The sequence below is a fragment of the Plecotus auritus genome, assembly GCF_963455305.1.
Source record: "Plecotus auritus genome assembly, chromosome: 4".
Taxonomy (NCBI): domain Eukaryota; kingdom Metazoa; phylum Chordata; class Mammalia; order Chiroptera; family Vespertilionidae; genus Plecotus; species Plecotus auritus.
In genome coordinates this window covers 80,018,171-80,034,473 of record NC_137775.1, presented here as the reverse complement: position 1 = coordinate 80,034,473, position 16,303 = coordinate 80,018,171, and the positions used below count along the sequence as shown (strand labels likewise).

Sequence of the window (16,303 nt, the reverse complement as noted above, 5' to 3'; positions counted from 1 at the left end):
GAAATCAGGTACCCTTACCTTAAAACACAGGTTTTTACATGTTAAATTTTAAATTTTGATAATAGTTTAACAAAAACAGGTTATCTCTGATGTTAGTCATGCTCTAATATTCGGTGGCTGAAGATGTATTTGAGGCCAGTACATTTTCAACAAACATCCACACTGCCTGTGTACAGGGCCAGCTCTGGAGTAGTTTTATTTTTTTTTTTGTTTTGTTTTGTTTTTAAATGCCAAAAGACCAGTAGTCTGCCAAGAACTTTTCCTTCCTATGATTATACCAAAAATTTAAGAGAGGCTTTTCAGTTCTTTCTTTGCCCTTGAAAAAATACTCATTCTTTCAGAAATCTAAATTGAGATTTGGAGTAAAAGGTTTTTCTCTCGTTGTTTTCCAAACTCCAAATAGCTTTATACATAATGTGTCTGAGGTTCACTAAATAATCACAGTAGGGCATTTTTTTTGCTTCTACTACTTATATGCTTAAATCTATAAAATGACATGTTTCTAAGGAAGGAACATGAAAATTTTTATGTAAGGCATACTCAAAATATGGTATGGAACTTCTGTATACAAAACCAATAATTTGGCCATTATTTGGCACTTTGACCAGGCACTATCCTATGTATGTGTGAAAGAGATTCAGTGAATGTGTATGTGTGTGTGTGTGTGTGTGTGTTGGCTTTTGTTTTTATAAGTACATGTGTATAAGGAAACATTAGCTGTTTTAACTGGGGTAATTTAAAATCAGATTTCAGGGAGGAGATCCTGATTCCTCTGAACCTCTCTGAAGAGTGGCACCTGATCTGGTTGCACCATCCACCTTCACTGGCTAATATTCCAATCAGACCCTCTAAGAAATCACCTGGCAGGTTTCTCCAGGACATTTCAAAATTCAACACTCCCTCAAGGGAAGAGACATGGTGGTGGGGGTATCCCCTAAAGACACAGCCCATTCCAATGGAGACAAACTTTGGCTTCAGTTTCACCACTAGGTTTACTTGTGCACAAAAGTTCCCAATAAAATCCAGCTGGTTTAAATTTTGTCTGCAGACCTGAAACCCAGCAAATTTGGCTTGGCTTCCTATTTTGCAGAAAATGCTTCACACGACTGTAATCTGGAAATACTGCAGTGTACATACCCTCAATAGAAACAACAGGAGAACAGCTGTCTCCCACCTTCACTTTCTCCCAACTCCATCTTACAGGCTTAGGTGTTGTTAAGGGAGGGGAAAGAGTCTGCCACTGAGCATGAAAGATGATATGAATCATCCATGACTACCTTTGTTGTTTGTTCTGAGCCAAAAGAAAAGATTAAAGAGTTGCCATTGATGAGTGAGACAACTCACATTTTGGAATCACTAGAGAAGGAAGGAGCATTTAAGATCATGGAAGGAAATAAAACAACAAAACAATACTGTTACAATCCAAACAATAAAAGGCTTCAGTCTGTGAAAGCATAGTGTTATCTTTTCCATTTTTCCACCCTATGCTTTCACTGGCTTCATACAATCCCCTTGTTGCCTATAATTGGGGCTGGAGTTGGTGCCAAAGCTGCATAAAATAAGCAGCCTTTCCTTTATACTTTCTGTGCATCATGATTGTGTATGTGAAGTCATAAAATCATTTATTATGAGCATGTGTATTCCTGGCTTAAAGAGCCAAGTATTCTTGTGACAACAATATAATGGCATCAGATGTATTCCCATAAAATACCATATGTGGGCACTTAAGAGTTATTGCTCTGGCACCTACATGCTGGGATATCATCTTAAAGGGGGACTCCTTCGAAAAAAGGAACATTTGGTACTTAGACACAAAAAAAATGAGATAGGTGAGCAAGGAGTACAGATTTATTAAGAACCCATTGATAATGACAATTTATCTTCCATTAGTATCAGATTGTCTCCAAGCATCTTCTAGAGTTCTTTCCATGGGTTCAAGGAAACCCTTTACAGCATTGCAAACACCAGTAAATAGTCTCTCAGTCTCCAAGTTATAAGAATGCTCTACAGTGGTCGGCAAACTCATTAGTCAACAGAGCCAAATATCAACAGTACAACAATTGAAATTTCTTTTGAGAGCCAAATTTTTTAAACTTAAACTTCTTCTAACGCCACTTCTTCAAAATAGACTCGCCCAGGCCATGGTATTTTGTGGAAGAGCCACACTCAAGGGGCCAAAGAGCCGCATGTGGCTCACAAGCCACAGTTTGCCGACCACGGCTCTAACATCATGTTGATATCTAGTAAACTGTAAGAGTGGGAACAACATAATTTTTATTCTTCTTATCTATTACTCTTTCAAAAGCATTTACTTGGCTCCTATGGTACCAATGACAGTAAACAAGTTGGTTTTCAAACTAGATAAAAGAATTCAGCATGAATGTGTGTGAGGGAGAGGGGATGCCTGATGATGTTTTGAGAGTATGTCTCTGAGATGGAAACTATTCCTCATTGTCTCTTTCTCTTCTGCCAGCTTCCAGTTTAGGGTGGAATGGCTTCCTTTGTTTGAGGCTGGAGTCTGAGAATTCCCAATTCCTAATATGCTTTGAGTTTGCCAGAACTATGGGACTGAGGTGTCATTATGATGTTAGCCCCTGCCTTGGGTGGCCAGACACTCATTGTCAGTATAAGATGGGGGATTTCAAAACAATCCAATGGCAAGAAGAGGCCAGAGCTCACTGGCTCCTGGTTGTATATCCATTTCAGTTGGGGGTCAAGGCAATCTGAAAAGTGGGAGACCATATAAATCAGATTTTAGGGCTTTTTTCAAAGGGCAACTTAATGATATACTGCTGTGTGACACCGGGGTCTGTGTAGGAAGATGCTGCTGCTGATGTTTTAAGTTTCCATGCCAGCCATGAGTCACTACCTGCATCTCTATTCACTCACTCTTCCTCGGGTAACAGACAGGCTGCAACATACAATGGCATTTTGTTTTAAGTACATATGGTAGTTATTACATTGAAAATGTACACTGAGCATATGTCTACAACCCTAATTGTGCCTTCCAACACTTCTACACGGCTGCTCCGACCCAGTCCACTTCTCTCACTGTTATTTGGCCCTAACTTCCATTCCAGCACCACTCCTCTACAATGGAAATATTGTTGCTTTTAATTGTTTTTGTTCTCTTAATGCTGCCAGGTAGCTGAAAGGGAAGTTTTGAGGTGGAAAGATCTCTTACTGAACCAAATAAATTTTTCTCTAATTGGTAAAACTGGTTTAAGACTTACTATCCCTACATCTGGTTATTCTCCACCAGTTGCTAAAATTTTCAAAAGCCTTTATCTATTAAACAGAAATCCCTGACCTCTTCTTCTCTCTCTTATTAAGAACTTGTATGCCATTATCCTACCACGATGTGGTTTGAAATCTGGTTTCTCTCTCTTTCACCTCCAACATCATGAATTTTCCATTCTCTACCAATGGTTCTCCATCCCAACCATGCATCGAAAGGGTATAGCCAACTTTTTGAAATTATGAATGTCCAGCACCTTATCCCCACTTATCCTTTGACCTATTAAGTTAAAATTATAGTGATAAGTTCTATGAATCTTTCATTTTTAATGCTGCATAGTTAATACTGATATGCAACCCTAATGAAATATACCTTTCTAACTTAAGTAATAACTTTTATTGTATATCTATCATCTACAATATATTTTATGTTTTGTCTCATTTAATCCTTACAATGAGCTAATAAATATTATTTTCTTCATTTAATATAACAGGAAACTGGGGCACAGAGAGTCATTTTAAAAATATATTTTTATTGATTTCAGAGAGGAAGGGAAAGGGAGAGAGAGAGAAACATCAATGATGAGAGAAAATCGTTGATCAGCTGCCTCCTACATGCCCCTAATGGGGATGGAGCCCACAACCCTGGATTGTGCCCTTGACCAGAATCAAACCCAGGACCCTTTAGTCCTCAGGCCGACACTCTATCCACTGAGCCAAACCAGCTAGCACCACAGAGTTTTTTGTTGAAGGTTTTTGGTTGTTGTTGTTTTTGTTTGTTTGTTTTTAAATACTTCAGGTAGTATACTTAGAAAATTTCAGAGTGAAGACTTGAATCTGTGGCTTGAAGCCAAAGGTTGGCCTCTCTTGACTATACTTACTATATTCACTCATTCATGCTATTTACTAGAAAATTATTTTGTTTCTAATTCTCATTATGCCTTTGAGGATTTACTGAAAGTGACAAAACACCTGGAAAATTCATATTTACAATGGCCTAATATCTTGTATTGCAGCCTAAAGGTGTGTATGAGTAAAAATAATGTGGCCCTAATTGATTAGGCTGCTGTTGCTGGGTTATGCAGTTCCAAACACTCTCCAAACTTCAGCAGCTTGATTTCTAGGTCATGGTACCTTCAGGCAACTGTGGGTTGACAGCTGAGGTTCTGTGACCCATTTCTAGACTCAGGTTAAAGGTGTCACCACTATTTGGAATATGCCATTTTTATGGCAGAATTTAAAAAGAGGCAAGCAATCGAATTGTTCTTAAGCTTCTGCTTGAACATAACATACATCATTGCTGATCACATTTTTTAAATTACTCAAGTCAAGTTCAAGCCCAATGTCAGTGGGTTAGTAAATGTACTCCTCCCACAAAAATTGATGCTTTAAGTCATGTAGCATCAGGCAGTGGGTATGTAATCCAATACAGTAAAAGAGGAGTGAATCCTTGTGCAAAATAATACAATCAATCTCAATCCCCTTCTACATATGAGAAGCCTGAGACTCAGAGGTTGAGTTAGCTTGTCCAAGGCTAATGAATGACACAACTAAGAGAATGATGGAGTCTTTCTGACTCTAAAAGTCAGTGTTCTCTCTGAGCAGTCAGTTTGAAAAATGGGGAGAAGGACATTGTAACTCTCTCCTCTGTTATTCTTTCATCTTCATGCCAAAGCTATTCTAAAACATCATGTCCCTCCAAGGACATGAGTCATCTTTGATTTACCTCTGCATATTCGATATCAAATAAAAGTCAATATAATATTTATTTATTTATTTTTTTAAATATACTTTATTGATTTTTTACAGAGAGGAAGGGAGAGGGATAGAGAGTTAGAAACATCGATGAGAGAGAAACATCGATCAGCTGCCTCCTGCACACCCCCTACTGGGGATGTGCCCGCAACCAAGGTACATGCCCTTGACCGGAATTGAACCTGGGTCCCTTCAGTCTGCAGGCCGACGCTCTATCCACTGAGCCAAACCGGTTTCGGCAATATAATATTTATTAATGATATCATTTATTGAGCACGTATTTCGCACCAAACACAGGTCCAAAATCTCTTTATATATTGTCATATTTGCTTTTTAGCAATACATTTTGTGGTAGGCATTATCCCATTTTAAAGATAAGTGGACAGAGTCTCAGTATATGGCTTAAAATGACAGAGCTGGAGTGAAGCAGAGCTGGTTTTAATCCATCTCTATGCACATGCTTGTGCTATGATGTTCTGTACCATTATGCTTTCCAACAAAAAGTTCTCTGTTTTAAATGTACACTTACATTTGTTTTGTTCTCTGCTCTGGCTTCCACCACCTATTTTTAGTTTTCATTTTCTGATACCTAAACTGCTACTGTAGCTTCCTAGTTAGATCTTCCCACCAAACCAGTCTGTCTACCATGAGTAGACTCATACTCAAATTATGCCTCGACCAAGTTATTTCTGTGTGCAAAAATACAGCTCTTGTTCTCCTGGGATCCTGTTTTCACATCTAAACTCCCTCATCTGATTTCCAAGACACCCAGAACACACACCAGTCTTATTTCCCACCATGTCTCAAATGTGTACCAAATGTGACTAGGTATAAATGATCCATGAAAGGCACACATTTGAGGAATGGTAGGAAATAAGGCTGGTATGTGTTCTGGGTGTGTGTGCTTAGTTGCCCCTCATTTATTCCCACCTCACTTTATTCATATTAGTCCCTTTACCTGAAACTAAATCGAGAACTTCATGAGGGCAGGGTCTTGTATTACCCTACAAATGTGCCCCATACTGATTATCATAGTGGTACCTTTGAAGTGGGAAGTAATTACTTAACTGGAACATCTGTACTTGGGTACAAATAGGGTGGTTTCTGCCACATGGTCCTGTAGACATTTATGGGTGACTGGGTATAAATGATCCATAAACTCCTTCTAGTTCTGCTGGAATAGGTCACCAAAGTAGAGGGAAAATGCTAAATTTGCCATATCCCCTGAGGACAAGTTAAGACATTGAAGAATGAAAGATTAACTGGCAGCAAGCATGGAATTAATGTTGCATCACACCAGCCTCTCCAAGGGGCAATAGGAGTAGCATTTGGGAAGTCAGGAATCTCCTAAACCACAGGGTAAAAAATTTGTTTGACTCCTAGGAATAGAGAATAAGAAAAATTGTGGTGTCAGGTCCTTGTGAATGTGCGTGCTTAGTAAAGTATTATAAATGAATACCTACATGTATTGTGATTTCTGACTTTCTGTTGATTAAGATAAGAATCCTCAAAAAATACCTTATGCCCACCCAAAATATATAAATATCTGTCTATCAACCACATATACCCATGTTTTCCAAGATTTTAAAATAGATTCCAAGATATATCCCATGGGGTAAATACATTTAGGTAAAGTATGCCCATCTACCATAGTAAAAAAAAAAACACACACACACACACACACACATAGAAAACTAGAAACACTTGCAGCAAGTAAATGTATGCAACTTATTTTGTTTAATCTAGAATTTTCAAAATCATTTACTTATGTTTACTCATGGGATCTTTTATTTGTCTAACGCATAAAAGTATAAAGGTATTCTACAGAACCAACTAGTATTTTACAGGATACAGATTAGATAATTTTGCCTCTTCTAACAAATTATGAATTTACTGTGTCCTCTTAGACATCTCCTAATCCAATGAAGAAGATGCTTATTCTTAGATCATTAGTAAAGTTTGTTTACTAATGGGCAAAGAGTAAACAAACTAGATTCTTAGAATTAATGCCCAGGAAAAAATAGTTAGGCACATTTTAATGGATTAGGAAACCATATGCATTGCAGTTGGGACATTGGATTTATATTTTAAGAAATGGTAATAATTTGTGAAAAGTATTGGCACTTAATGTGATGACTCTTGGCTGATGGCATTTAAGATGAGAAAGACTGGCATATAATTATATACTACACAGTGTATGTCACCATATAGTGACAGATGTGCTATTCCAAATGCGAAAGTTGCTAATATATACTTTTTTGGCCATTAGATAATCACATGGGAATGGCATTGCAGTAGCCATATTATACTGTAAATTAGATAGATGTGGTGTCAATTCTCAAGAAGGTTGTTGTCTAAGGAGAATTAACAACATATATCATATTTCAGCTTTTTTTCTGAATATTTGCTAATTTATGTACAGGGAAGGGAGTTTCTGAATTATCTGATCATTCCAAATGACTATGAAGGCTTTCCAGAATGTTTCCTTTTTATTTATTTTATTTCTCTCTCTTTTCTCTGGTGTTTTTAATCAGCCTTTAAAAAATTACATAAGCCAACCAGGTAAAGTCTTATACATTTCCAAAAGGGTACACATTAGTAAATCATTCAATTCCAAATGGAGACATCAGAAAACTATCTAGACAATTAATGTTATTGTCATAGATACTTATTTCATAAAAATTTTGTATGTTATAAAACCTCCACATATGAGAACATAAACTTATGAAATCATTAAAATATAGTGTAAAATAGTCCAATTTTTATCTTACATTTGTTTTATTACAAGCTCTCCTAGTGCTTAGTGTTTACATAATATAATTTAAAGTAAAAATGACTTCAGTTTTGGGAATACATTTTTTTCCAATAAACTCATTCTAGACATAGATAGTTTTAAACAGGGGAGTTATTTTTATCTAATACCCAAGTTGTATCAATGTAGACATAGATTATAGTAACCAAAGATATAGCCAAGTCTGTTTTTAAGCAGTTACACTGATCTTTTGTGAATTATTCTTTGTATGTCCTTTGCCTGATGTATACACTGGAAAGATTTATCTGGTCCCAACTCTACATTTGTAAAAAGAGAAAATGCTCATTTTGATATCAGTCTTTTTTTCTGCCAAAAGCCATTTGGATATTTATAACATCATTCACGGGCCACAAAAATTATCAACTTAAAAATCATCCTGCTTTATTTGGTCAGTCATTTAACTAACTCACCCCTAATGCCAGACCAAATGATTTCGCAGGCCTTATATGGCCCGCAAGCTGGACATCTCCCAACCTGGTCTAAGATAACCCATGTTAAGATTGCAGCATTAATTTTTTATATTTCTGTTAAATCCTAAAATTAAAGTGTTTGAGTTGTCTGCTTACATTGAAAATGATGTAATGTCAGAGGTGTGTGCAGGTTAAAATGTCCTACAGGTGTATGTGAGGCATTTCAGATGCTTTAGTTACATTTGTAATGTTATGTCTTCTATTGTGAATTTCAGCAACAGAAACATATATAATCATGAACATTTGCAATCAGATAGTACTATTACGTGCTTCTTATTGTACAACACTATCCAATACAACTTCTCCCTATTATTTTTTCAAATGTATTTCCTAGTCCAATTGGCTGCCACGTTGGAAAAGCTAAAAGTATTTTACTTTTTTTATGGTTTCTAGGAGGTATATTACATATCATTGGTAGGATATTTTGCTGTAAGTCACATCTCCCCTACTTACCAAGTTTGTGATCTTGAACAAGACAACTAACTATTCTGAGTCTGAGATTCTTTATTCTTTATTAATAATTCCTCTTATTTGACTAGCTCTAAAATTAAACAGTGTTTGTCAAAGTGCCTTGTAAAGCATTAAGCTTTACATATATATATAGAAGTAAAGCATTGTGTGTTGTGTGAGTATGTACATGCATTTTTCTCTTCCATCCTATGGATATATATACAAATATATATATATATTCTTCAGCAGCCGCAGCATCACCTGCTTTATTCCAGCCCTACTAAATCAAAATTGGCATTTTAAAATAAACAGAAGATTCATTTTCTAATTTGAAATTGCTGAGTTATGTGGTATACTTACAGTGTGATTCATTCTCTCTCTCTCTGCACAAACACACATATACATGAAGCAGCCAGAGAACTAGACAGTGATACAAAAAAAAGGAAGTATATTTATCATTTTGAGTCCATAAAAGACTAATCTAGCAAAGTATTTTCTATTTTAACTAGAACAGACCACCAGTAATAGTAGAAAGGTAAAAGGTTTTAAATGGCTCGTTCCTGGAATGGTCATGACTATTTGTCAAGAATGAGGAGGAATGGATCATTACAATAAAATTTGAATTAGATAATCTAAGAAGTCCCACCCAATTTTGTAATTCTACTACAGTTATGTATTTATAGATATACTAGAGGCCCGGTGCACAAAAATTTGTGCACTCGGGGGGGATGGTCCCTTAGCCTGGCCTGAGCCCTCTAGCAGTCTGTGAGCCCTTGGGGGATGTCCAACTGATGGCTTATGAGTGCTCCCCCCAGGGAGCAAGTCTAAGCCTCAGTCTGGCCTCCCTCTTCAGGGGTGACCAGAGGGCCAATTGCTGATGCTGCCAGTGGCCTCCCTCTGTGGGAGGTTACTGGCGGGCCAATCAGGGGGATGGCACTGGCTGGTGAGTGGTCGGCCCCACCCCCCATAATCCTGCCACCCCCTGATCGCCGACCGACCCCTCCCTCTGCCTGCTAGCATCTGCCTCAGCTGGCCTGGCACCGCCCGCTCACCAGCCCCACCCCCCGCCCACTGGTTGTTCTGCCATTCGGTCAATTTGCATATTAGGCTTTTATTATATAGAATGCTCTAGCCAGAAATCTTCTATTCCTACTTTCTATCTATCGAAATCTTCTATTCCTACTATCTATCTATCTATCTATCTATCTATCTATCTATCTATCATCTATCTATATATTTTTATTGGGTTTTTTTTTTACAGAGAGGAAGGGAGAAAGATAGAGAGTTAGAAACATCAATGAAAGAGAAACATCAATCAGCTGCCTACTGCACACCTCCCACTGGGGATGTGCCCGCAAACAAGGTACACGCCCTTGACCGGAATCGAACCTGAGACCCTTCAGTCTGCAGGCTGACACTCTATCCACTGAGCCAAGCCGGTCAGGGCCTATCAATATATTTTTAAAAATATATATGTTTTTATTTATTTCAGAGAGAGGAAGGGAGAGGGAGAGAAAGAAAGAAACATCAATGATGAGAGAAAATCATCAATCAGCTGCCTCCTGCAAGCCCCCTACTGGGAATCAAGTCTGCAACTGGGGCATTGTCTGGTATCAAACTGTGATCTCCTTATTCATAGGTCAGTGCTCAACCACAGAGCCACACTGGTTAGGCTCTATCAGTATCTTTAGGTCTGTTTTGTATGAGCCCAAAGCTACAGGTGATAGGTATGTGTTTTTTAATTCTAAGGTGTAAAATTATTTCTTTCTAAAACCATAATACTTTATTGACCTAATCTAATGTTAGTTATTAGAAATACCATAATTTGCATTCCCATTGCTACCTCAGTGACTATTTCATTATTTGCAGAAACTATTAAGAAGAATGCAGAACATTTGGGAGATTTTATTAGTACAGTTATATATATATTATGTACTATATACTATTATATGTTATATTGTTACATGTTACCTGTTACATATATATATATATATATATATATATATATATATATATATATATATATATACATACACACACACACACACACACACACAATCAGCAAACAAATCTACAAGACATGTGAACAAAACTATCATTCAACCAAGGATCAAAGAGCCAGGCTTGTCAATAGATGTGCCTAGACTTAGGATGGGGTTATGTCCTGACAAACCCATCATAAATTGAAAATATAATAAGTTGAACATGCATTTAATATACCTAACCTACATCACAGCCTACTCTACCTTAGGTGTGATCAGAATACTTATTAACCTACAATTGGGCAAATCCATCTTGTGGCCACTGCCCAGTTCAGGAGAGTATCATAGCACATATCACTAGCCCAGGATATTGCAAGCACAGTTTCTACTAAACATGTATCACTTTTGCACATTCATAAAGTCAAAAAAGCTTAAGTCAAACCATCAGAAGCCAGGGACCATCAGTATAGTCATTTACTAACTCTGAGCTTTTTGGCTCAGATCAAAACTCAAGACGAATGTTCTGGAGTGCATACTTACTCATTTATGTGGGTTTTGTTTTGTTTTGTTTTGATATATGCAAAGCTGTCCATATTTGATGTATGCAGCTTGATAAGTTTGAAGATAAGTACACACAATGAAACCATCACTAAAATCTATACCATAAACATATTTATCAGCTCCAAACTTTCCTTCCATTCTCTGTATTTATTATTTTTGTATGTGTATGATAAGAATACTTAAAATGAGGTCTACCCTCCTTGCCAATTTTTAAGTGTAAAATTCAGTATTGCTAACAACAGGCACCACAGTGTACATACAGTACATCTTTAGGATTTATTCATCTTGCATAACTAAAACATTAAACCCTTTGACTAATACCTCCAAGTTTCCCCTTCCTGCAGCCCCTGATTGGTAACCACCATGTGTTTAGCCATAGTGTATAAAATAAACCTAAGACATGGTTTTGTCTCCTTGGAAGTTTGTGAACTAAATAAATGAGCATGCCTTATTGATGCAGATCATGATTGTTTAGGCAAACATATTATCTTGTTGGTTTAGTTTTACGACATAAGTTTTAGCAGTAGTATATTGAATCCCCATTATCTGTATTTATACTTTGGTTTGTCATATTACTAATGTCTTATATTTTTCAAATTTAAAAAGATGCTTATATATTTTCCTTTTGTCCCAATACCAATGCTTCTGGGGTACATTTTAGAAGGGGGCTTTCAGACAACAATGATCAAAATAGTCCATTATATATGAAATTTCATTCCTGATCATTGGATGAAATAACTCAAAACTCATTTTCTATTTGAGAATTTATATACCTTCAGAAAAGACAATCTTGACCAAATTAGAAATGTAATATATTAACACTAATAAAGGGCACCAAACCCTTGGATATGCAAGAAGGTAATCCTTGAATTACAAAATATATTTTAAAATTATTCTATGAAAATTTTCATTTTATCAAATAGTTCTTCCAAGCAGACCCTTCTAGGTTATATTTAAATTAAAAATTTAATTGAAGATTTACACATTTACAGTTTATGATATATCTAATTTCTTTTTCAAGTATTCTGACATTTATTTTAAGTCATTATTTCCTATGTGATCCACCACATTGTTTACATTACATTTACCATTTCATATAAGTAGAGTTTTGGTCTCCATCAGCCACTTCTGCACAAGGATTTTGGAAGAAATAATAGAAATAATGACATCTCTGTGGCTCATTTGGGAAGAATACTATTTAAATTTGTTCTTAATGTACAGCTGAAATTAATCTTGATTTTCCATCAAATGTACAGGGATTTTACAATATAGTTCATAACAGTGTTTAATTCCTCTAGGGAGCAAGTTAAGATAAACAAGTCACTGACAGTGTTTATCTATAAATATAGCAGATGGTGTGGGACCGAGGTTGGTTATTAAGTCTGACGACTTTAATTTCATGGTTATAAAACACTGTAAACCTCACTGTTTATAAAAGGCTGGGGAAGAATCTCCAATGGGCTTCAGTAGCCAAGAAACCCTCTGTAACATTAATCTCTCTAACTGATATTTGTTATCCTCCTAGGGTGCAATATTAAAGATTGTGGAGTGATTGCTAGACACTTTAAAATTTTCACTGGGATCATTAGCTAGCATTTCTGTCGTTGATCTATTATAACCTTGTTAATGAGTTCCATGTGAGTGAAATTTAGTGAATGAGATTATTCTTTCTAAACTTTGTTAGGTGAACATTTAACGGTTACTTTAGGCAGTCATATATATAAAAGATAGTCTAATTTGTCAAAATAATACCTTTTATCTTATTCAAAGGTAAATCATGATACCTAACTAGACCAAATGTACTTAGAGATAGAATTTCATAAAGGAAAACTATAGCACCATTTGAATAATCAATATAAATTATATACATTTACATTTAGGCCATGGATCTGTCTAAAAGGTCACAAAATGCCACTGAATTTTAAAAAAGCAAAATAATTTATCCTTCATATTCATAATTAATTTAAATAATTTTATTATAATAATTCATTTAACTAAAAATCTGTATGCTTAATTTGAATAAAATTAATTCTTCCAAAAAGGATTGCTATTATAAAAATGGTATTATTTGAAATAGCTCAAATTTTACATTTCAACTTTATAGTGAATATATTTATTTTATAACCATAAAAGTGGACATTTTTCACAAGCCTTATCTAATTCTATCACTTTCACATTCAGAAGTTGATATCTTAGTTTCTAAGAAGGTCAGACTTCTATGAACATTACATGATAACCCAATATGTGAGTTGGGGATTTAAAAATCTTGAACAAAAAATGCCTTAACTGTATTAGAGTTTAGACTCATTGGGAATGGGTTTTCTAATGACAAAATCCTCGGTTACTTCTCTAGCTCTCACATTGGGCTGCTCCTCCTGGACCCACCCGGAGAGTTTGGTAACTGACATGAAACACGAAACAGGCTGTGTCCTGTGCTTTCTACCAATTATCCCTAACATAGACCTCAAACCTTGGTTTCCAAAGAGCTGGCCTCTGAACAGCAGCATCCCTGGGTAGAGAATGCACTAAAGGGAACTGATGGTAATGTATCTTCTCATCTTCCTTCCCGCTCAGAGCCTACTGTCACTAGTTGTCATGGGACATACTATCCTGCTACTTGATACACTCATTTCTGCAAAAAACTATCTACTCATACTTGGACTTCCAGGTCTTAAAATGCACAAAGCATGTATGACAGATGATAGCAAAACCTCCTGCAAGTGAAGGCTTTATCTTTTTTTTTATGCACCAAAACTCATCTGGATCATCATCATCATCAAAGAAATTGGATTATTGGGTTATTGGTATGTGTGGCAGTATGTGTGTTGAACTGACTCAAGATTAGGGGTGATTTCACTTCAAAGTTATTAATAAAAGTCATCTAAAATAGCTTTATCAATTAATTTTAAGGTTTGCATTTTTTCATCTTGTGTTTTGTGAAGTGAGGTAAAAATGTGTTTTACAAAACATGGCCATGAAGACTAGGGTCACAGAGAGGCCAAGAGGTGCCCTTACGTGAGTAGAAAATAGGTAATAATAGAAACTGAAGGGGTTAAAAAAGGGAAACAGAATAATGGGAATAAGTTGAGCTAGATATTGAAATATCGGAGTAGAGAAGTGAACAGGGTGATTGGTTTAAGGGCTCTCCTTTGTAAGAATTCATAAATACACTGGATCTTAGGGAAATAAGATATCATTAAAAGTATATTAAAACAATCACTCATGTAAAGAAGGAATATTTTTCAATATCCCAATGGCAGCCTAGAGTTACTGTCTTTCCCCCCGCTAGTTTACATATATATAACTATCTTATAAAATGTGATTTTTTTCTAATTATGCTTTGAAAAAAGGGTTTTTTGTAAGGAAATTATCTGATTCAAAGATGAAAAAAGCTGTTAAAATTTAAGAAACACTTAACATAATCTATTATATTTTTTTAAGTAGTAACAAAGAAATGAGTTGCTGCCTTATAATATAAAGCAAATTACAACCCATGGGATAAAAATAATGCTTTTCCTTTATGCTTTAATCTCATTTTCATTATTTTCTTTCAGATTATTCAGCTCTGTCTAATGTCAAAGGCATTGCATTGCAAAAAAGAAAACAAACAAAGGAAATAACTCTAAATGGATTTTATTCCCCCTTCAATGGTCAGTTAAACATCAAGCCTCTGTACTATTTTTTATTATTTATTCTCTGTAGAAATCCAGTAATTTTCCTTTAATCTTGTTTCTAGGAGAAGTGATTTATGCTATCATGTGCATGACAGTCACCTGTGGAATCCTTCTCGTGGTTTTGGTCAAGCTGAGGTAACTGGATACAACTCAGAAGGGAAGGGCTGAAAGTGAATCAGCCCTATTAAAACACACTTCACCATGGCAGAGCTTACACAGGGCCTGAGAATGAAAGTTTCTCCATTAAGACCTACTAAATCAACATTTAATGTGGGCTAGGTCCATGGAAACGTTACTCTCAGTCATCATATGTAAGGGAAATGTGATCATAAGGGAATTTTTTACCTTGCATTTTACAAATGCATATGTATTGTTCCCCTTTTTAAAGTGTTATCAGTCTTTTCCCTGGTTTTCTTATGAAATCCGAATTGAACTTTGCTGCCTTCCTGCTTCAAATCACTTGCAGGATTAATCAGCTTACATAATGGACCTGTTGTGTACTTCAAAACAGTTTATATTTACCTAAAGCTGTGCTCTTCAGTTACATTTCTTACATGCTAATTTATTTTATGCATGTCTTAATATGCAAGCATCCAGGCCTGTGTAATTGGAGGCCTCACAGGGTACCATTAGGAAGACATAACTTCTGACTGAAATTTTAATTCACTCTTTCCAAATCCTTTTTCTTGGCTGCCTTTGTTGCTCAAATGCAGTAATGATTACGGAGGCATGTGAGATTGCAGATTAGAGTCACAGCTGTCTCTGGATTTCTAAATGTCTAGGGTTTAAAAATCTTCAGTTTATTGACCACTCACAAATAGATATAAATTGGTGTGCAGTTGCTTACTTTAATTAAAAAATAACCTCATATTTAAATATTATTGATGTCGATTTGCTAATTCATATACCTATGTATATCATTATATATAATTTGAGTATCATAAATGTTAATGAAGAAATTATATACGTGTGTGTGTGTGTGTGTGTGTGTGTGTAAACAAACATAAAATACATGGATCAGTAAAATTAGGGCTAGCAATTAGCGAGACAATGGGCATCTCTCATCTCATGACACCCAGAGGGGGAGACAGAATGAACTATGTCATGCATGTACATATATTGCTCCTCCAGAAACCTCAGACTTCTAGTGCTTCACATAATAGCAGATAAAATGAAAGTGGGAAGGAATGTGGTTATACCAAGGGGCAGGCACATGAAGAGTGTATGCTTTACCTATGGACATTCAATGATATTTATTTTTAACAGCAATGCCAGCTAAACATATCCACCTAATTAATCCACCTTCTCTAAACATTTAATTTGATGCTTAACAATACCAGTACCAAAACAAACTGCTTTCCT

General features: G+C 35.9%; 1 protein-coding gene across 1 annotated transcript in view; it reads left to right on the top strand.

The window, feature by feature from the left end:
* Window positions 1-15,080, top strand: part of GFRAL (GDNF family receptor alpha like) — a gene marked incomplete at its 3' end in the record, with an annotated part of 56,948 nt that extends 41,868 nt beyond the window's left edge. The window contains exons 7-8 of the mRNA XM_080665109.1: window positions 14,822-14,917; window positions 15,004-15,080. Of these exons, the coding sequence (XP_080521235.1) occupies window positions 14,822-14,917; window positions 15,004-15,080 (173 nt within the window). The remainder of the gene's footprint in view (window positions 1-14,821; window positions 14,918-15,003) is intronic.
* Between the last annotated feature and the right edge of the window lie 1,223 nt (window positions 15,081-16,303).